We start from the raw sequence: 23,671 nt of genomic DNA on the forward strand, positions 1-23,671 counted from the left end.
GAGATCCAAAAGGGGAACATATCTTATGACCGCTGGATTTCTCCATCCAGGCCCAGGGCCTTGATCATAGCCAAAAGCCCATCTTGTAGAGGCCCACACACCTGATACACGAGACAAGCCTGGTTCGTGCCACCTTTAAGGCCGGGCTCAACCAAGCTTCTTCACTTAGAACGGCCCAGTCCGTGACTAGCAGGCCCTCTCCTCTCAGACTCAGCGTCCGGCCCGACTCTCGGCCCAGCCCAGTATCCAGAGCCATACTAGGACAGCCTAGCAGATCCGCTCGAACGTACGCACGAGGAGAATCAGAGGCCGTTACGCATGAAGCAGGCTGCTGATACCCTCGTACACCCGAATCTGTATGTCAGAGACGCGTGTCCCAATCATGGAAAGGTCTTTACACGTCATCAGCAAGCATAGCAAAATGGATAAAAGGGGAACCCCCCCAGAAAGTTTAAGTTTTATCTTTTAATACAAAAAACCCTTGTAAAACCCTACTCTATTGGATCTCAGATCATCAATTGGCGCCGTCTGTGGGAAACGAAGGAGATCTTTTCATCACCGGAGTTTTCACTTTCAAAACCCACTGAGATCCACGATGGCAAACCACCAAGAAAGTAACCTTAACATTCCAAATGACCTGAGCTCTGCCCAAGATGGGCAGCAGTTCTCATTCTCTAGCCCTACAACGTTGAATAACCAAACGCCTATTCCTCTTAATCCCTCGCCAAGCTTGGCAGGGAATACTCCCACCATGACTCTGTCTAACCAGGACATTCAAACTATGGCCCTCCAGCTACAGACTACTGCTCACTGGTTGGGGCAGATAATGCAACAGAGGGGCCTTAGCACCCCAGTAAATGCACTCCCAGTAGTGGAGGAACCCAGAACCAATGAACCCCGACCTACCTTTGACCGCCTCCAAACTAACAGCCACGATGCCGGGGAAGAGGAAGAACCGGAGGCCCGAATCCATGGGAGAAGGGCAAGAGAGTTGATAGAAAATGAGGAGGGAGACAACTATTCTGCCGGAACAACCAGGGAAACGAGAACTGAAACAGAGGAGGAGGAATACAGCTGGGGCAAAGGATCCAGCCCGGAAGACGAGAAAATGAACCAAAAGCTGAAAAGGTTGAAAGAGCAGCTCTTAGCCGAGCTAGGTAAGAAAGATCAGAGCCAAACCTCTTTGCCCACCTTTTCTCCTTTCTCAAAGATAGTGCAGCAGGAGACCGTTCCCAAGAAGTTTATGATGCCGCCAATGGCGGCCTATAATAGAGCTGGTAACCCGAGAGAGCATGTCATGAACTATAAGACCTTTATGGAGTTGCAAACCCTGTCAGATGCCTTAATGTGTAAGGTGTTCCCAACAACACTCTCGGGACCAGCGCGGGCGTGGTTCAATAGCCTGGAGGCCGAAAGCATTAGAAGTTTTGGAGATCTTGCCATCCGCTTCATCAGCCGGTTCATAGCCGGGGTGCCAGCTGATAGGAAGACGAGCTATCTAGAAACAGTGAAACAGAAAGAAGGTGAATCACTCAGAGAGTATGTTGCCCGCTTCAATACGGAGGCCCTGCAGATTCCCGAGCTGGATGAAGGAAGAGCGGTGGAGGCCATGCAAAAGGGAACAACCTCTGCCGAGTTCTTTGGTTCTTTGAGCAGAAAACCTCCGACCTCACTGGCTGAGTTGATGAAGAGGGCGGAGAAGTATATAAGGCAGGATGACGCCTTGGTGACGAGTAGATTTGCTAAAGGGATGGCCGGAAAAGAAAAAGCCCCGGAGGAGAGAAGGCCGGAGAGACACGAGAAGAAACATGGAAAGAGGCCTGAGCCGTACAAACAGGCTTGGGAGAAAAGGGATCAAAGGCCTCCACCTCCTCCTCGGGCTCTTGAACCAAGAGTGCTCCCTCCTTGGGTTCCCGAGAAACCAACCCCCCTCAACGCTTCCAGAGCCGAAGTGCTCATGGCAGTCCAGGATAAGGAGTTCCTCCAGTGGCCCAAACCCATGAAGTCGGAAGCAGATCAAAGAAATCCTGACAAGTATTGTCAGTACCACCAGAGCCATGGGCACGATACGAATAACTGTTTTCAGTTAATCGCGGAGATTGAGAGGCTAATAAAAAGGGGACACCTCAAAAATTTTGTGAAAAAACCAGAGGGACAAAGGCCTCAGTCTGGTCCGACAACTCAGACGCCTAGAAGAATAGGACCTGGACCAGTGAATGATGGGTCCAGTGGGACCATCCACATGATTGTTGGAGGAACGGGAGGACGGATGAGCCGCCGAGGAAAGAAGAGAAACCGGGAAGGAGAGACTAGCAGTAGTGAAGTCATGCAAATCATTAACCACTCTCCCATGATCATCACCTTCTCCCCAGAAGATGCTCAGGGTATTCAGATGCCCCATGATGATGCGCTTGTCATCGAAGCTGTCATTCATAATTATCGGGTAAAGAAGGTCTTAGTGGATGATGGGAGTAAAGTCAACTTGCTACCATACCGAGTGTTTCAGCAGATGGGAATTCCAGAGGAACAGCTGGTTCGGGACCAGTCACCAATCAAGGGGATCGGAGGAGCACCGGTTCTTGTAGAGGGAAAGGTAAAGCTGGCTCTTACCTTGGGAGAAGCACCCAGAGATCGCACCCATCATGAGGTATTTTTGGTGGTCAAACTCCCACTGAGCTACAATGCGATTTTGGGGAGGCCTGCGCTGTTCAACTTTGAAGTTGTCACCAGCATCAGATATTTAGCACTCAAGTTCCCAACAGAGGAAGGAGTGGGAATGGTTCGAGGTAGCCAGGATGAAGCACGGGCAGTATACTTGGCCACAGTAACAGAGCCGAGCTCAACTGAAGAAGCACTCGACTCGGAAGTTCTGGAGGTCAGGGATGAAACAAAAGAAGCCCGGACAGAGCCAGTTGGAGAATTGGAGACCTTCCCCTTGTCAGAAGCAGATGCAAACAAGGTCTTCAGTCTTAATGCCAGCCTCACCAAGGAACAAAAAGGTGAAGTCATGGCCCTGATCCGAAGTCACGCGCCGACCTTCGCATGGAAGCCTTCAGACATGCCGGGAATTGACCCCAAAGTGATGACACACCGATTGAATGTTCTCCCCGAGACCAGACCGGTAAAGCAGAAGAAGAGAGTAGTGGGAAGAGAGAAGCAGCAGGCCACCCGGGAAGAAGTGCAGAAGCTAGAAGAGGCAGGCTTTATTAGGGAAGTTATGTACCCACAGTGGTTGGCAAATCCTGTGTTAGTCAAGAAAGCCAATGGCAAATACAGGATGTGTATAGATTTTACCGATCTAAATAAGGCCTGCCCTAAAGATTGTTATCCCTTACCCGATATTAATAAAATGGTCGACTCAACGGCCGGTTTTGATTATATGTCTTCTTTGGATGCTATGTCGGGTTATCATCAAATCCCAATGGAAAGGTCGGATGAGGAAAAGACCTCATTCATAACTGAAGATGGAACTTATTGTTATAGGGCTATGCCCTTTGGATTGAGAAATGCCGGGGCAACGTATCAGAGGTTGATGAATAAAATCTTCAAAAACCAGATCGGTAGAAATCTGGAAGCGTATGTAGATGATATGGTGGTCAAAAGTTCCACTTTCCAACAACACATAGCAGATCTGAGGGAGGTATTCGGGGTGTTAGATCAGTACAGAATGAAGTTGAACCCGGCAAAATGTGCCTTTTTCATTAGGGGAGGAAAATTTTTGGGGTACATGGTGAGCGGTAAAGGCATCGAGCCTAATCCGGAGAAAGTGGAAGCCATACTGAATATGCCAGAACCGACCTGTGTAAGAGATGTTCAGAGACTAACCGGGAGAGTAGTAGCGCTTAACCGATTCATGTCGAGGTCGGCAGAGAAATGCTTGCCATTCTTCAAAAAGTTGAGAAAAGTACCGAATTTCGAATGGACAGAAGATTGCCAAAAGGCCTTCGTAGAGCTTAAAAAATATCTCAGCTCGCCTCACGTGCTCAGCAGTCCCATAAAAGGAGAAGAACTTCTGATATACCTGGCGGCCTCAGAACAAGCAATCAGCGCAGTGCTAGTAAGGGTGGAAGAAGAAGAACAGAAGCCCATTTTCTACGTTAGCAAGGTACTCAGAGACACTGAGGTCAGATATTCGAACATTGAAAAATTGGCTTACGCCTTATTGTTAGCAGTCCGGAAATTCAGAGTTTATCTAGAAGGCCACCAAGGAGTCGTGATGACAGACCAACCCTTAAAGAAAATTCTACATAGGCCGGAAACCTCAGGGCGGATGTTGGCATGGTCTGTAGAGATTAGCCCTTACTGTCTAGAGTACCGACCTCGAACAGCTATAAAATCCCAAGCTCTGGCTGACTTCATAGCAGAATGCGCATTCAATGAGGAGAAAGGAGGATCATCCTCAGAGTTATCAAGAACGGAGGAAGAAAGAGAGCCCCCCCAAGAATTTAGCTGGAAGCTGTATGTAGACGGAGCATCAGGTGCTGAGGGTAGTGGCGCTGGGATAATGCTTAAGGGGCCAGACGGTTTTAAAGTATGTTATGCCTTGCGTCTGGAATTCACGGCTTCTAATAATATGACCGAATATGAAGCCCTGGTAAATGGAATGTTGGTAGCTTCGGAGGTCGGGGTAACAGACCTCGAGGTGAATAGCGACTCTCAGTTGGTGATCAACCAGGTGAAGGGAGTATATCAGGCTAGGGACCCCATCATGCAGAATTATCTCGATAAAGTAAAAACTATAGAAGCCGAGCTCACGGGTCGGGGAGTTATCGTCAAATTTCAAAGAATACCCCGGGATGAAAATGAGGAAGCAAACCTGCTTAGTCGATTGACCAAAGAGGAGTTAGAACAGCTTCCCGATGAAGTATATATACAGCATGTCCGCACACCTGCTTTTAAAAAGACAAACACGGTACTACAGGTAGAACAGAGCCCAACTTGGATGACCCCATACCTGAGATACTTGGAGGAGGGCAAGCTCCCCGAAGATAAAGATGAAGCCAGAAAGATAGCAGCTCGTGCTGCCAACTACCAAGCAATAAGGGGAACCCTATACAGAAAAGGGAAGTCCAGCCCATGGCTCCGGTGTGTGAGTCCGGAAGAAGCTGCAAAGGTAATGGAGGAAATACATAGAGGCCTATGTGGGGCTCACGAGGGAGCAGGGACATTAGCCAACAAAATATTCAGGCAAGGGTACTACTGGCCTACTGTCAAAAAAGAAGCAGAAGAGTTTGTTCGGAGGTGCGACGTATGTCAGCGATTTGCTAATGCCATCAGAACCCCCGCCACTCCTCAAGCAAGCATATCCAGTCCATGGCCTTTCTCACAATGGGGAATCGACATCCTGGGACCTTTCCCCAAGACTACGGGGCAAAGAAAATTTGTCGTGGTGGCTGTGGAATACTTCTCAAAATGGCCAGAGGCAGAGGCAATAGCTACAATCACGGCTCGAAAAATGATAGATTTCGTGTGGGGACATGTCATCTGTAGATTCGGCATACCTAGAGTGCTTATCTCGAACAATGGCAGTCAATTTGACTGCAGTGTTTTCAGAGCCTTCACGACGAACATAGGCATCTGGCATAAGTTCTCCTCCGTGGCTCACCCTCAGACTAATGGCCAAACAGAAGTCACTAACAGAGCTATCCTTCAAGGATTAAAGAAACGGCTGGATGGCGCAAAGGAGAATTGGGCAGAAGAACTCAATAGCATACTATGGGCACTCCGAACCACTCCCAGAGCGCCCACTAAAGAAACACCGTTTGCACTTGCTTATGGCACAGAAGCCGTAGTCCCAGTTGAACTGCAGATCCCCACTCATCGAGTCCAATTTGCTGATGAGAATACCAATGAGGATAAGTTAAGAAGCAACCTGGATGCTCTGGAGGAAGTCAGGGAAGAAGCCCAAGTCTGAACTGCCGCTTATCAACAACGCACAGCAAGATATTACAACCAAAAAGTCAGAGAAAGAAGCTTAAAAGTGGGAGACCTGACCCTAAGAAACCTGGAAGCTACAGGAAAAAGAGTGGCCGCGGGCAAGTTAGCACCGACCTGGGAAGGTCCTTTCAAGGTGACAAAAGTGGTCAAGTCAGGGGTATACCGAATCGAAGATATGCAAGGAAACCCCGAGCCCCACGCTTGGAACATCCAGCACCTAAAGAGGTATTTTCCTTGAAGTAATTGTAAAGAAAAACATTGTATTTTGATGAATATGAGTAAATAAAATTGTTTATTCAACATGATTGTCTCTATGAATAATATTCTTCCATAAAAAAGAAAAGAACAGGGCTCAGAGAGATCCCTTGAAAAAACAAGACCTCAGTTAGGTCCAAAACCAGCTGAGATGACGAAGCGACAGTAAGGCCAATGAGCCTGAATCTTGCGCAAAACCTCAAAAAGGTACAAAAAACAGCCGGCGGGGCCCCGAGGTCACCCCGGAACGGCCGGTGAGGATCATAAAGATGCCTCCCGGAGCATGAAGACCGGGATCCCCTAGAACTCCCGGGTAAACAAAGAAGACCAGGATCCCCCAGAACTCCCGGGAAAACAAAACAAAACAAAAAACAGCCGGCGGGACCCCGAGGTCACCCCGGAACGGCCGGTGAGGATCATAAAGATGCCTCCCGGAGCATGAAGACCGGGATCCCCTAGAACTCCCGGGTAAACAAAGAAGACCGGGATCCCCCAGAACTCCCGGAAAAACAAAAACTGCGGGAAGGGCCCTGAGGTCACCCCGGAACAACAACAGCCAGGATCTCGTAAGATCCCCTAAAAACAAAAATGGTCGGTAAAGGGCTTAAAAGCCTCTCGAAATGAAAAATTTTCCATGCAGGGACAAACTCATAGAAACACAGTTCCGACCTCAAAAAAGAAAGGAGCCCAGAGCTACCAAGACAAAAGCAGGTTCCGACCTCATGAAGAGGTTCGGGGCACAATAGTTAAAGAAGCGCCGACCTCAAAACAGATGCTAACGCTAAAAGTTTGGCTATCGAGCAAAAGGCCGAGCTCCCAGCTCGGATAGACTTGCATCATCAAAAACCCAAGGCATGAAAGCTAAAACAAAAGGCCGAGCTCCCTCTCTCAAAAGGTTCATAAACGAAGAAACTTGTTTATCTGGAACAAACATCTAAATTCACAACCAAGAAGAAAGGGCTAAAAGCAAAAGGCAGACATGCTAATCGCCATTAAAAGGTATGAAATTTGATTCCTCAGACTATTAGCTAAGAGCTGAGCCCGTAACTTAAGATCAATTCAAAGTTTGTGCATACGTGGCATACATTAAAAGTAGAGTTAAATTCCAAGATATACGTAGAACAAGAGAAGTTTGAGAAAAAAGAAAAATTGATATTTCATTAGAAATAATTATTATAGTTTATCTCTCTGACGAGGTGGGGGGATATATAGTCCTTAAAGGACTTACATCAGTTAAAACCTCCTCGCCTACATTATCTCTATTGGCAGTCATATCTGCAGGAAGCTCGGTATCCCTTGGATCAGAGCTCTCAATATTAACAGCAGGAGCAACCTCTGACCCAAGGTTAGGGTTCTCCCCCTCAGAAACAGGGTCATCATCCTTCGACCCAAGGACTTCCACATCCTCCCCCTCTAGCTCGGACTCTTCCGACGAAATCTCAGCTGGCTGGCATATGTTCCTCCGGCAATCTCCTCGAGGCATAGGGAAATCATCCTCTCCATACAACACTGGCTCGCCATCTGAGTCCGCTTCGTACTTGCGAAGCTCGGCCAAAGGAGTATCAGGAGCGTGTCTGGCTTCTCTTAAACCACGATTATAGCCGGTCACATACATGCGGAAGGCTTTCTTAAGAATAGCCGCTCCCATTTCACCAGAGGCTTTATACTCATTAAGATGTGCTTCGCAGGCCCCAGCCACAAATTCCTTAAACTCAGGAGAGTCTTTGTAGTCCTGCAGATGAGCCTCACAGGCCTGCTCGATCTTCCTTTTCAGCTCATCAGACTCCTGATACTCCGCTATGCATTGCTCGCGCACTAGCCGAGCCTTATCTTCAGAGTGCTTTACTACCTCAAGCAGGGCTGAGCACTTGCGCTCCAAGGTCCTGACTTCGTGATTGAGCTGTTGATGGCGAAGGTTGGACTCTTCAGCCGATGAAGTCAGGTCTCTGATACGGTCAGAGCTCGTGCTCAACTCCTGCTCAAGTACCTGTACCCGAGCTAGGGCCATCTCTCTTTGAGTTTCCACTTCATTCAGACGAGTCTGAAGTCCTTCAAGATCTGCCTTTAAGGCATCATACTGGCGCTGGACCTTAGCTTTTTGGCTCAAAGCCTCATTCCTCTCTTGAAGAGCATCTGCCATAGAGGACAGCTGCTCCGAAACTCCTTTGCAGCGAACCTCCAAGGCAGCTGCCCTCTCATCAGACACTTTGAGGACCCCACGAGTCCGAGACAGCTCTGCTTCTAAGGACGAGGTATGCTTTGCTGTCTCAGCTGCTTTTTCCTCAGCCTTTTTTAGGGCTTCCAGTGCGGAGTGCAACTCCACTTGGAGGGACTGGATCTGCTCCCGAGCGGCTACCAGATTCCCTCTCGCGTCATTGGTTGCAGATATGTTCTCCTCCAGACGCGCCTCTTCAATCCGGCGGTCTACGGACTCCCGGAGGGAACCATCACGGATATCCACCTCTATAAGGAGGCCCGTCACCTAGTACAGGAGAACAAATGTCAGGAAAAGGAAAAAGAACAAACTGAAAAAAGGGGCAAAATGATTTACTATCAGAAGCATTTCCCTAATCGAGGATCCGAGCTCCCCACGAGAGCGAGACTGGAAGGATGCTTGCTCCTTAGTAGAACTGGCTAAGAGACCAGTCAGGGCAAGAAGGCGAGGGTCCGAAGCCTCTGTAACTCCACCAAACATTTGCTCTCTGAGAAAGTCAGCAACAGCACTGGCCGGAGACTCGGAGGTAATGTCCGATGCTTTCAGAGAATTGTCAGAAGAAAACAACGGAGGCTCGGCAGCCACACTTTTTCCTTTCCCAATGGAAGGAAGAGCCGGAGAAGACCCTGCAGCAGCCTTGGACTTCTTCCGAGCAAGAGATGGGGCAGCTGTTCCAGAAGGGGCTGGGCGCTTGTCCCCGGTCTTTGACGGAACGCCCTCAGAACCCTCAGGTTCAGTCCTCGCAGGGGCAGGGGCATCTTGGGTAGGAACCTCTGGAGCTGAGTCCTCTATAAGGACGATCTCCAGCCCTGTCCCTGAGGCCTCTTTGTCTTCAATAGGGGACTTAGATTTTCCCCCCGATACCTCTCCAGAAGAATGGGCAGTACCCCGCTCCACTTGTTCAACAACGGAGGTCTGCTCCGCAATAGCCAGGGAAGCTTCCCTCACGCCCTCTGAGGAGGCTGGAGCAGACCTAGACCCTTCAACAGGCCTAAGAGCTAAGCTCGACCCACCACAGCTAGATGGCCGAGACGATTTGGTGTTGCGGGAGCTCGGCTTTGAAGCTTGAGAAGAAGCTTTGGCGGGACGTCGACTAACCTCCTTGGAGGAAGCAGCCTGAACCAACTCCGCAGCAATCTCAGTTACCGAACGCCCATCCCCAAAGGCATCAAAAATTGCATGCATATTGTCCCGAGAGAGGACAAAGTTCTTGGGAAACTTTATGTCGTCCATTTTTACTTCGGAAGCTGCAAAAATACAAAATTATGAAGAGTCAGCATACTTTCTGATATTACGGGCAAAGAGAAAACAGAATAACTGGACAAAGTGCTATACCCATGGCCCGGACGTCCCTACGATTGGACACGAACAAACACTTCTCGACATCATACTTCCTTTCAACGGAAGTCAGTCGAAGCAACCCCACTTGCTCAATAAGACTCAATTGGGGCAGGTCGTTGCAACCCGGATAAATCTCTCCCCAACTTAGATCCACCTCCCACGTCCGAGCGGACCCTAATTTCAGCTCCGCCACAAGGAAATTCTCTACCCATCCCTTTATAGAATCCTTGTAGCCCGTGAGAAGAGATAACCCCCTACGGGGGGAAAAGTAATAGAAGTTTTGAACCTCCTTAACCAAACGGAAAAAAGTAACAAACATACATGCTGTGGGTGTAAAACCCCAACTCAGGCAGATGGACTCGAAACAGGACATGAACAAAATAGAGTTTGGGGATAACATCCGAGGAGTTACCCCGAAGTATTCAAAAACCTCAACAAAGAAAGGGGTAAAAGGAAGCGATAAACCAAATTCTCTCTGCTTCAAGAAAAACACTATACTACGATTCTCTTGGGGATCCACCAAACCCGGAGGGGGAGGATAAGGAAGGACTATCCTTTCGTTTGAAAGGGGGGCTCGAATCAGATACAGAGGAGTATCTAAGAGCCTCCGAGAAATGTACTTAGTTATGTTGGAAGGAGTAATACGTGATTCAATGTTAACAACGTCAGGAAGCTCTGAAAGGGCCATGGAAGAACAAGGAAGCGTACCTGAAAATGCAATAAGGTGAAAAAAGCAGAAGGAGTTGCAGGGAGACAGAGAGCAGAAAAGAACTTGTTTCTTCAGAAGACAGAAGGAATTCGAAATGAAAGGCAATAATGAGACGGAACGTTGATCTGAACGGTTTTGTCTTGGAGCGGCGCGATCATTAATTACTCTCGAAGTTTACCCTCTCGACGGTTAGATAAATAACTGGTGAGAAGGTAAAGGGGCAAAGAGATAATCGCTAGACTCCTCCACATCCGTTGAAGGCCCAATTTCGTGATAACAGCCCATCACTCAAGAGCCCATTTGCTGTCCACAAGCCCAACTCGGCAATCAGAGCAACTTAGCCCACAGATGGAAGCATGATAAAGGTCAGACCTGCTTACTATTTAAAAAGTTATAAGTTCTGACTCGATTGTTATTGAACAAATACTGCGAGATCGGAGGCAATAAGGGCACCTCGAAATCATACAGAGCTAAGGACTCTGAGTTCAACTTATAGAGCTCACAGGTCAGCCAGTCCAGTCCGGAAAACGAAACTTGAGAGCTCAGCCGGCTAAGGAGGTTCAGAGCTCAATCCATCAAATAAGGACCGAGCTTACAGGTCGGTTGGTTCAGCTCGGAAAAGCAAACTGACCTCCCAGTTGGCTAAGTAGGTCCAAAGCTCGGCTCATTGATTAAAGGCGAGAGTTCATTAGTACGGTCAGTTTAGCTCGGACGAAACGAAACAAAGTTTAGTTGGTTAAAACTACGAAGAGAACAGTACCAGTACTTCATCCACAACAAAGAAAAGAATAAGCTCAAGTATGAACGGAAAACAAGAATTTCATTAAAAGAAAAGTACATTACAGAATGGAAGACTATCCTTAAGGGATTTACATGTCCGGATATTTCACCACCTATCCTACTATTCTAATCTTCAGCTCGGAAGAACTCTCGCAGCTCGGAATGTGAGTTTGGCAGAAAAGGCCAAGATCTGTCTCGCTATCATAGGGGAATTGAACAAGTTGATTCCCATAAGTATTTCTCACTGATCCCCTATAATAGGTCGACACCTTGATTGCCCAGATGTGATTCACGATGCATACGGACAGGATATAATATCCGAGCTTATCCGTATGTACCATGAAAACACGAGCTTTCAAGTTACGGCTCCAAGGAGATCGCTGAGCATACATTCGAAGGTATCGCCAGAAGCTTGACTGAGCGCAGCAGATCTCAGTCCCGCATAATACTGGTACTTCACACCAAAGTCTTGCATAATACTGGTACTTCACATCAAAAGGAACAATAAGTTGATCATTCTCTCCACTTCCATTTATATCAAAAGAAGGCGACGGGGGCATTAAGGAAATTTCCTTTTTCTTCTCGGAAGAAGGAGCAGACCTTTCATCGGCCCAGAACCTCTTTGGAGCTCGGACAGCAAACTGAGGAGGAGGCCGGCCAGACAACTTGGGTAAAACAGTTTCCATAGCTTGCCGAATAATCCCATACATCGGCCGTCCTACCAGCAGGATCTCCAAAGCACCGTTCAGACTCCTTAGAGGTAACATCAAATTTTCAAGAATTTTGAACTGACCCATTCTTATCTCAGGTACTACAAAAAGTTTCAAAACAGAGACAAGTCAGAAATAATTCTCCATCAAGATGATAAAAGCAAGATTAACCTTTGGGGCAACAAAGCAATGCAAACTCAAGCTCACCTCATTCTGTTTGAAGAAGGCGTCAAATGGATCCTTTGCAGAGAAACGGAAAGGAAGAACCTCTTGTTCCAGCAGAAGATTTGAGAATGAAGAAAAGTTAGCGTTGATATGTACTCGGAGCCTGAGGCCTTAGCACGGAGCAGAGCTATGCTCTAAGCTAACGGTGTCAGAATTTTAAAAGATAGTCATGGAAAAGGAAAGAAAGGACATGTCCAGATAATGATGACAGGAAAACAAAGACAGCAAAGAACACGAAGAATGAAGAAAAGCCAGAAAAGGGAAAGAGCAGATAGGATTCGAAAACTACACAACGACAGAAAGATGAAAGGATGTTATTAAGGCACCTGAACACGAATAGGCGCGGTCATAATGGTTCTTGATATTCACCCCCTCGGCAGTAGGGGCAATAACTACCGAGAAGGTGAAGGGGCAATTGATGACCGCTGGATTTCTCCATCCAGGCCCAGGGCCTTGATCATAGCCAAAAGCCCATCTTGTAGAGGCCCACACACCTGATACACGAGACAAGCCTGGTTCGTGCCACCTTTAAGGCCGGGCTCAACCAAGCTTCTTCACTTAGAACGGCCCAGTCCGTGACTAGCAGGCCCTCTCCTCTCAGACTCAGCGTCCGGCCCGACTCTCGTCCCAGCCCAGTATCCAGAGCCATACTAGGACAGCCTAGCAGATCCGCTCGAACGTACGCACGAGGAGAATCAGAGGCCGTTACGCATGAAGCAGGCTGCTGATACCCTCGTACACCCGAATCTGTATGTCAGAGACGCGTGTCCCAATCATGGAAAGGCCTTTACACGTCATCAGCAAACATAGCAAAATGGATAAAAGGGGGAACCCCCCAGAAAGTTTAAGTTTTATCTTTTAATACAAAAAACCCTTGTAAAACCCTACTCTATTGGATCTCAGATCATCAATATCCTTTCTCACTTAAAGAAAAATGAGCATTTTGTTTTGATTAAATTAATGGCAAGTGAGTTTTGTAATAATGTGGAAGATGCATTCCTCATGTTTGTCTAAATGTGGGAGTGAGCATATAGACAAGACAAAGGAAAGAGTTCCCCATATCTTCATCCAATCTTTGGGTAAGGACTAAGCAAAGCTGAGTGGTCTTTCTCAATCAAAGTGCCAAAATTCACACGCCTAAGATGGTCCATGTATATATATATATATATTTGATAAATTATTGTTATTATAATACTGCTTATTGATCTTGAGTACATATCTTTTTTATAAAAAAAAAAAAAAACAAACAAACAACGTAAATGCAGATGCCAACTTGCACTGTCTGTGCAATATCCACATGGCAATATGGTTTTGCCTTCCTCTTGTGAGTACGCTAATTTTCCTTTATGACACAATATTTTCGTACAAAGCTGCAACAAGATTTTCTAACTCAAACATGGCATCAATTGAGATCTACAGGAGATTGCTTTGTACCGATAAGATCTATATTTATAACCTCTCCCTTTGCTTAATTGAATTCATATATATACAAGTTGCACACACAAGTGCACACTCCACTCAACTTGCAAATATAGAAAGAAAAAGATGAAAATAAGGCATAATTTGGATGGTTGTTATCAATATGTACTAATTCTATCAATTAATTAACAATTTTTTTTTTCTAATGAAGTTAAGCAAACGATATAGAAGGAGTGACCACTTAATGTGACTTCTATGGAAGCCTAAAATAAACAAGAAGACAGAGAATAGAAGGGAATGGGATATACAAGGTGCAGATGCAATTGGCGGTTTTACTATTGTGTGCTTTGTTTGTCTTTTGCTCAAACATTACCCTCAACCATTTCTGGTTTTCAGGGCAAAGCTCATGACCTCAATATGACGTTACCAAAATTCCCTATTTCTGTCTTCATAATTCAAATTTTAGACAACTCAAAACCAATAGTTCATTTTAATTAGACCACTGCAAAAGTAATTTAATGGTTGACCTATAAGTAAATTTTAATCCTCTCAAAATTATATTATATTTAGGTGTGAGCATCCGGTCGATTCGATTTAAAGTTGAACCGAATCGAAATTTTAGTATTTATAAAAATCAAACCGAATCGATTTGATTTGATTCGATTTAATCGATTTCAATTTTTAATAAATTTTTATTTTTTACGCTTTAATTTTAATATTTTAAAATTTAATTAAAATATTTTAATTTTAATATAATTTAATTTTACTATAGTATTGAAAATAACATATTATTATCACTAATCGATTCAGTTCAATATTTTCAATTTTTTTTATCAAAATCAAACTGTACCGAAATAACCAAAATTTTTAAAATTAAAAATCGAATCGAACTGAATTAAATAAAAAATCAAATTAAATTTTAAAATTTATTTAATTCGATCGATTTTTTCAGTTTGAATCGAATAGTGATCATCTTTCTCCTTTCAATACATAATATATATATTTATTTTCAATTAATAGATAAATAATATAATTAAAATTATAATCTTATTAAATATTGAATGAAAATTGTGTTGTCTCCTTTGGTAATATTACCTTCACAAGGACAATATTATTATGTAGTTAGTTTATAAAGAAAAAAAAATTAAAATTTTAGTCCAGATATTAATTATGGGCTTTCGTTATTATGTGTACTCTCTCATCACTTTTTCTAAATAATAATAAAAAAATAATGAGTTTGTCTATGAGAAAACGCACTTATTATATGTGTTAGGATAATCAAAAGACCAATATATATTTAAAGAAAAAAAAATTCTAAAGATCAATAATTGCATGTATGCCTTCCCAACATCGTAGCAAATATCTTCCTCCAACACGTAGCTGTGATACCCCACCGCCTTAATTATTATTATTTTATCAATAATTCATACCCATTTATATCTAACTCTTAACTATAAATAGAATCAAATAAAAAACAATTGATTTTGGATCATATGTACAAATGGGTGTCGAACTTTCCTGATGAGTTCCATTTCTTTATAAGTAAATTTAGAATTTACAAGATAGAGATAAGATGATATGAATTTTAATTAAAAATTAAAAATTAAAAATTATTTATATTTATTTATTACAAATTTAATCGAGTAAAAATAAAAACCAGCACCACTGAATGTAAATATAATATAATTGATTTAGATGACAAGAAAGCAGCACCTCAGTAAGTGACCTCTTATTTTACAGTTGAAAATTGAACTCATTTGGGAGAAATGGTCAGATTGGCATCATTCCATTTTAATTTATGGTCACATTGGCACAAAGCTTGTAACTTTGGCATCTGACATGTAAGTGACATCCACGTTAAGAGGGGTTTGGCGAGCAATTGAAGAATGACCTAGTACGGACGATATTCCAGATTTAACTAGGTTGGTGGTGGGGTGCATGGCTGGCTAGCTAGCTATTGGGTTTCTGTGGTGGACTTCAATGGTGGTGATAGCATGCATACATACATACATGTATGCATGTATGTATGTAGGCAGCCTCTTAACGTACTCATCATCTTCAGCAGATAGCATTCTTTTGTTATGCTTAGAACTTTCAAAAGAGTGATGAAATAATGATGTCAATCATATAATCACGTGAGTATTACTGTTCGTATATATGGCCCACCGAAATTGCGCCATGATTTCTTTTTCTTTTTCTTTTTTTTTTTTTTCAGCCCTAGTTCGTCGGCCAAGAATTCAGTAACAATTGAAATTAATTATTTATACAATTAAAAAAAATATTACTCATTGCTGAGATAATTAGGTTATATAAATCTTGACTAAAAATATATTAATCATTTGAGAAATTTAAATTTGAATTTTTATATTTCTAATCCCCTGTTAGAAAACAGTAAAATATGTAAAAAGCTAAATTTGAATTTTAAATTTGGCTCTCCCACAGGACGATATGGTTATAGAAGCCGAGTGTATGTTGTTATGCTTTTAGTGTCATGGTTTCCATGGACATGCAAGGAGTTCGAAGTTTCTACCTTTCATTCCTCTGGCCACTACTATAGGATCCCAATTATGGCTGCTGCTTGAGGAGATTTCCATAATGCTTGTGGGTAGCAAGGCTTCAAGGCTACTCAATGGGTGGACTTTATTTCCTTAGCTTAATGGGCCTTTAATCTTGCCTTCATGGATTGGGTTTCTTGTTACTGGACAGTGCTATAGCTTCTTGTTGATGTACTTGGTTCGATGAGCCTTACTTACTACAATCTATAATATTAAAATATATAAATTTATAATATTAAATATAAATATTTTAATATATAATATTTATCTGTAATATTTTATGTAATAAAAATTTACTTGTAATAAATATAATAATTTATTATTATATGTGATGAGTATATAATATATTATTTTCAATATGAATTTTAAATTAATAGATTATTATATTTTATTAATATGAAGTTTTAGAGATTATATTGCTATTTATTATTATTTATTTTAAATTTAATTTAATTTTATTCACTATAATTATAATAAAGTAAAAAAATTTTGACGTTACTATTCAATATTTAAAAGTTTTGATGTAAATATAAATTAAAACAATTTATATTTTTTATTTGAATATGCCTTTATTTTACTGTAATTCCAAATGTGAAATCAAATGAACAGATTTTGAATGAAGTGTTCTTTTTTCTGTGGGGCACATCATTCAATAATACATTAAACAAGTGTCCCTAAAATAGGGGAATGTGTTTCTGTGTGAACATTTAGTACCATTAACTCTAGGAATCTTTTTTATTTATCATCTAATGTTTTGAATTTTTGCATTATATCTAAATCTAAGATATTAAGATTGTTATATTACTTGGTGAACACAAAATAGAAAAAAAAAATTAATTCATTCATCCCATAAAAATTAAAATCTTAATTTTACATAAACTATAAAAAACTTAATTAATTTATTCAAAACAATAATTTTTATTGTCTTTCATAATACACTCTTTATTTATATTAATATATTATTAAAAAAATAAATTTTTTATTATATATTAATATATATATATATATATATATATGATATAGTTAAAAAGTTAATTTTAAAAAGAAGTAAAGTGATCCGCGTTTATGAGTAATTATGAATATAAATAAGTTATTTAAATTTAAAAAAGTGGATAAAATATTTATTTTAAAATCTGTATATTATTTATTGTTATACGATAAAAAAATAGAGTTAATTAATAAATTTATTATCAACTAATAGATAATAAATTATTAAATTATAAATGTAATAAAAATTTATTAAATATTATATTTTATCGATAATTTTTATCATGAAAAACTCAAACGATTATAAAAAATAAGTCTTTTATTATTTTGAATATTGATAATTATACTATTCTAGTCTTATTTATTAGTGTGTAAAACTTTCGTCATCGAATGTTATAATTTATTAGAATTAAATTTAAGAAAAGGAAGGGAAGTAAAGCTATGTGAGTAATATGGAATAAGTATGATTAATTAAAAGCGAACTAATAATTTTTAAGAACTTAAAGGCGTAGGATACTTTAAATACTTAATTTAAAGCTTTCAAATAACATAATTAGATTTATAAAAATTTAAATAAAAAATCATTGTGATTTTAAATTTTAAATTATATGAATTAAATACTCACTATTTAAATTTATTTAAATAGTTTCAAAAAATACATTTTATATAAATAATTAGGTTTAAATAAATAAATACAAATATACATATCATAACAATATTTATAAATCCTCTGGATATTATATTATTCATAAATAGAATTTAAAATATTTTACATGATTTAAAAAAATAAAATAAAATAAAATATTAAAATATGTTATATATAAAATACGAGTATAAAATTAGATGAGTTTGTTAATATTAACTCCGTACATTTTTTATACACCATTCAAAATGTTTGCGTGATAATTTAAAAAAATATTTAAATTATTTAAATTGAAATAAAATACATCTTAATTTAATTAAATTATCATCCATTCTATTTTAGTAATCAAATCTCAATAATTTTTTTACTAAACTATCAATAAAAAATATAATGATTAAAATAAAAAAAATATTAAATTAGGTTGTACGAAACTTTAAAGTAATTATGTGTTGGTGTAAATAATAATAAATTAAAAAATAATGTCGATTAATATTATCAAAACGATAAATAAATTAAAATAAATTGATTCAAAAAAAAATAAATAAATTAAAATAAAATAATTTCTTACAAATATAAATAAAAGTAATTCGAGGAATTCAATAATTACATAAAAATAATAATTAATAAAAACAAAAACTCACAGAGCTGTGAGCACAGGTCGCTGTCGAAATGCTTTCATCCGGCGGTGCGCTGAGCGCATCAGAGACCACGATCCTCGAAACACGGAATCCCTAATTTTACTGTATATTTAATCACAATCATGCTAAAGTAACTTAAATTATTTGCAAAAATAATATTGTACATAAAAATTAACGAATTTTATTAACATTTTGATTTGAGACATTTAAATATATTGAAGTGACTCAATTAAAAATTTTTAAGATTTTATAAAGTATTAAAATCTATTTGATTGATTTTTTAAAAATTTTTAAATTTTTTTCATTGTTATATAGAAAATAAATTATTTTTTATAATTCAATTGATTTATTTAAAGTAAACTTTTCAATAAATAATCCGTTTGAGCCAAGATGCCCTAAAGCCTCCTTTACCTGTATTATATGCAGTGGGAAATTGGAGGAAGACCATATTCTTTTCTTCTTCAAAGATGTGAAGCTAATGACCTTTTTTTATTGTATTGAAAGAGATTATTTGCTTTGCTAATAATTCATTATGAGTTTTAAATGTAAACATCTCATTTGCTAATAGATAATAAAGTAGTGTAAAATATTAATTAAATATAAAAAAAAAACAATAGAGCTCGAATCTTCACAATATAAGGACACTCCCTGTGACTCATCCGTTGCATCTGCAAACAATACAGTCCAACACTCACATAGAGAGAGAGAGAGAGTGAGAAGAGAGAGGGAGAGAGTGCACTTGACCCAGAAGACGTAGAGATGGTTCGAAGCTCGATGAGAAGAAACTGGTTGGCTTCTTCCATTATTCTCTTCTTCGCTCTGTTTGCTACTGCTATACTAGGAGAAGATGGTAAGTTATTTTCCTTTGCTTCTTTTAATTATCTGCCATATTTTCCTAATTCCCATTATTCTATCTTTCATTCTCACACAAATAATAGGGATTTCCCCTTTTTCTGTTATTGTTAGTAGACGCACTTTTTTCTCTTTCCCCCTTTCTTTTCTTGGATAGGTATGTGGGTTATCACCATTTATGAGATCTGACACATATCCTTTAGTAAATTACCTGTGAACGCTCGCTTGTGATTTTTTTTCTTCCAAAGACTCACTTGTGATTCAATGGGGTTTCTTATACGTAAATTTTTAGGCAGGCTATTGAGATTGAATTTCTCATTTCTGGGATTTATGGGTTACAGTAAAGTTGTCGGTGTAAAAGACGAGGCAAATTGCTAGTAAATGGGAGTTGAACGATTTTCAGATAGCTTTTTTAAGGACATGTATGTAAGGGTGGTCTATTTGGTAAATAGATAAACCAATAGAGGAACAAATTCCCGACGTGACGCGGTAATGTAAATGCGTTATATCTTTAGTTAGAATCTTTAATGAAGCATTCAGGCTTTAGTATTTTCCAGAACTGCTATTTGCCATTGAAGCTTTCATTGCTTGCAAAGAATGACCAAGGTTTTGTTTGGTTCTGCTCATTCTTCTATTTTCTCAGGAAAGTTGCAGCATCTGTTAATTCTATATTTTAATTTTAATCACTGCATAAATATAGACTTGCAATGATTATGTTTTCTAGGCTATAAGAGTGTGGGCCCCACTATGAATGAGGGTTTCTTGCGTATCTCCTTATGCTTTAGATGATCGGCTGGGGAACTTTTTCTTTTTTGGGTACGGTGGAATGCACCAGGTAATCTTCAACCATTAGCATAAACCCATCAGGATTCTGCACCATTTATTAAATATGGTGGTTTGGCCATATTTGTTTGTCAAATTTATAGTACTGTATTTGTAAGGTATCGTTCACCCTGTAGGGACATTAGCGTCTCCCTTGCTTGTCTTGTAGGACAACACTGTGACAAAGTGTGAGTTCTCATTTCTCAATCAAATATTATTGCCTCTAATAATTGAAGAATTAATTGGAAAAATCATAACATTTAGATTATATTAATATTTGATTATTGCCCCCATTATGAGGGTAGACGAAGGCCATCTTGGCGCCAAAGGGTTGGTTTTTTTTTTTTTAATTTCCCACTTGAGTTAGCAAAACGACAGTGCTTTCCGTAAAGCCCCATTAGTACTTTCCGTTTTCTCACCATCTTTTTGGTTTATCATGTATACTCTCCAGCTGTAAAAAGTGGACTGATAAAATATGGACTTTTTGTTGTCTCAGTAAAAAGAGTAAATTAGAAATTTAGTCAAAGTAGAGAGGGTCTAGGAGTTGAAATGATAGGCCCAAACGGTGCAGTAGGGCCAATGCGCTTAACGCGGCTATTTGTCCAAATTTGCAAATTGCATGTAATTTCCATTTTCTTGGAATTTGAAGTCCAAGAACTAATAATCCTTTCCATCCATTTATATTTCTTGTATTTTTCTCTCTTTTTTTCCCAATTTAATGGATTAATTATACACACGTATATGATGTTTGGCTACTTGGTGAAACGTTATTTTCTAATATTATTTCGTCTTTGCTCCATTGGACAAAAAGAAGACTGTTTCTTCTTCACAAAATATGTTTGATAGTGAAAACATATTTGCGTCTGCCCCACCTTCTGTACTCTCACTCGATGATTGTATGCGTCGATTGCAGGATTGTTGTCCAACGGTGATTTTGAAACGCCACCATCCAACGGTTTCCCCAGCGACTCCTTAGCGGACGGGCCCAGTGAAATCCCCAGCTGGAAATTGAGAGGCACCGTAGAGCTTGTCTCTTCGGGGCAAAAACAGGGTGGGATGATCCTCATCGTACCCGGTGGTAGACACGCAGTGAGATTGGGTAATGACGCAGAGATTAGCCATGAATTGACGGTGGAGAAAGGGTCCATTTACTCGGTGACGTTCAGTGCGGCTCGCACGTGCGCTCAGCTGGAGTCACTAAACGTCTCAGTGCCACCTGCATCACAGACCATAGACTTGCAGACATTGTATAATGTGCAAGGGTGGGACCCATACGCGTGGGCTTTTGAGGCGGAGGAAGATAAAGTGAATTTGGTTTTTAGGAATTTGGGCATGGAGGATGACCCCACTTGTGGGCCCATTATTGATGACATTGCCATCAAGAAGCTTTTTGCTCCTGATAAACCCAAAGGTATAATTTTCTCTCTCTTTTTCCTTTTTCTTTTAATCTTTGACGATCACTGCCTCTCCTTTTAAAATGGGTGGGTCCCAAATTACGTGGGATGCCAGATGCTTTTTTGACCTTTAGATATAGGAGTGTAGGCATCCAATGGTTTTAGTCTCTCATTTGTCAAATTTGAGTCTTATTACGTTGACCATGTGATGAAAATCCATACCTGTACCACTTGATGATCCAATGGTAAAAGCATTGTTTGATTAAGCTAAAAGATTTAAATTTTATCAAAGCTCCAAACTTTTGAAACCCAAACTAGGAGTCGCAACAATTAACGTTAGATTTATGTTAACTCATCAATTTGTTAATTGGTATGTTTTCCTTCAGACAATGCAGTGTTAAACGGTGACTTTGAGGAAGGTCCATGGATGTTTAGAAACGTTTCGCTGGGAGTGTTGCTACCAACCAACCTGGACGAAGAAATAACTTCATTACCTGGTTGGACAGTGGAATCCAACAGGGCTGTTCGCTACATAGACTCGTACCATTTCTCAGTTCCAGGAGGCAAACGTGCCATCGAATTAGTGTCAGGGAAGGAAGGGATAATTTCCCAGATGGTTGAAACAGCGCCAAACAAGGCATACACCATGACATTTTCGTTGGGCCATGCTGGTGACAAATGCAAGCAGCCCATGGCAGTTATGGCCTTCGCTGGAGATCAGGCCCAAAACGTCCATTACACACCCGACTCTAATTCTACCTTTCAAACTGCAAATTTGAACTTCACTGCCAAGGCCGATAGGACCAGGATTGCATTCTATAGCATTTACTATAATACCAGGACTGATGATATGAGCTCCCTTTGCGGACCGGTGGTGGATGATGTTCGGGTTTGGTTTTCGGGTGGGAGGAGGACTGTGTTTGGTGGGGTGGGGCTTGGGTTGTGGGTGTTTGTATTGGTTTTGGTTTTGTTTTAAGGTAAGTTTTGGTAGGATTAATGTCTGATATATGCTAGCTTGTGAGCTTTAGTTTTGGTATTAGAAATGAGTATGTTCTGTTATCTTCCTATCTTCCTTTATGGTAATGGTAAAGTCATTGCCCTTTTAACAATTGCAATGAAGAGATTTGTAAATTTTTAATGTTTGCTTTGTTTTTGTTTTGCAAATAATTAGTGTGTGAACAAGTAATCAATTAAAGCTTATTCTTTACCACGAAGAAAGAAAATTAACTTTGTAGTGGGAGTATTGGCTGTCATAATATTCTGTTAACACGGTGTCGTGATTAGGCAGGCCTTTTTAATATAATTTGTACTATACAGCCAGAGGAGCCTCGCAAATTTTTAATGTAATATTGTTACTAAAAGATTATATGTAACATATTTTTATATTATTATTATTATTATTATTATTTTCATATTACAAATTTAAAATAGTCTGCATTAAAATGAATATAAAATTAGAATCGTGCTAAAATTTGATTACAATTGATTTCGAAACTAAAAACGGATGATTATTTAATTATATTGCATAAACAACCCAGTCATACTTGGATAATCTCATTTTCTAAATACAAAATTAGTGAATTATTTCATTATCATGTATAGATATCTAGTTTAAAAATTATTTTCCAGTTAAATTTTTTTTTATAATAAAATATTAAACATATATTTTCAATTCAAGAATTGAAATTATTCAAATATAATAAAGTGTATTTATAGAAATAGGAGAGAATTTAAATTCAAAGAAGAACAATTATTCATAAACGTTCACTTTGACGTAATTGAAAAGCTAATGGATTGCCAAAATTTAAATTTTATGTTTTATTTGGTTTAAAAAGTTACTTTATAATAAATAAATATTTTAAAAAATAATTTAATTGAGTCAAGAAAAATAATTTATTTTTATTATATTAAAAAAATAAAATAATTTAATTTTAAAAAAATTTAAAAAAATATTACTAACTAAATAAATAAAATTTTAATACTTTCTGTCAAATTTAAATTCCCTTATTGATTCAAAAAAAAAAAATCCCTTAATTAAGTAGTTCAAACCAAACAATACCTTAGTATAATGTCTTACCATAATGTCCGTGATGTAGGAGCATCGGCTTACCGGCCTATTTGTACACAGAGATTGCTCTATTGACTTTGACTTTTTAATGTTAACCTCGTTTTGTTGGAAAAAACAGAAG

At 39.6% G+C, this 23,671-nt stretch overlaps 1 protein-coding gene across 1 annotated transcript; it reads left to right on the top strand.

Moving 5' to 3' along the window:
* Window positions 1-18,988: 18,988 nt before the first annotated feature.
* Window positions 18,989-22,620, top strand: LOC110602631. Its single transcript, XM_021740198.2, has 3 exons — window positions 18,989-19,264; window positions 21,002-21,499; window positions 21,869-22,620. Exons 1-3 carry the CDS (start codon window positions 19,174-19,176, stop codon window positions 22,456-22,458), a joined length of 1,179 nt encoding a protein of 392 aa, XP_021595890.1. The 5' UTR covers window positions 18,989-19,173; the 3' UTR covers window positions 22,459-22,620.
* The last annotated feature ends 1,051 nt before the right edge of the window (window positions 22,621-23,671 follow it).

This window comes from Manihot esculenta, chromosome 15 (assembly GCF_001659605.2).
Source record: "Manihot esculenta cultivar AM560-2 chromosome 15, M.esculenta_v8, whole genome shotgun sequence".
NCBI classification, from domain to species: Eukaryota; Viridiplantae; Streptophyta; class Magnoliopsida; order Malpighiales; family Euphorbiaceae; genus Manihot; species Manihot esculenta.

Bases quoted from the DNA above. Each gene is read 5' to 3' on its own strand.
- LOC110602631 (XM_021740198.2), top strand. From the start codon at position 19,174: ATGGTTCGAAGCTCGATGAGAAGAAACTGGTTGGCTTCTTCCATTATT. The intron at 19,265-21,001 runs GTAAGTTATTTT...CGTCGATTGCAG, and splicing joins TGCTATACTAGGAGAAGATG to GATTGTTGTCCAACGGTGAT. The intron at 21,500-21,868 runs GTATAATTTTCT...GTTTTCCTTCAG, and splicing joins TGCTCCTGATAAACCCAAAG to ACAATGCAGTGTTAAACGGT.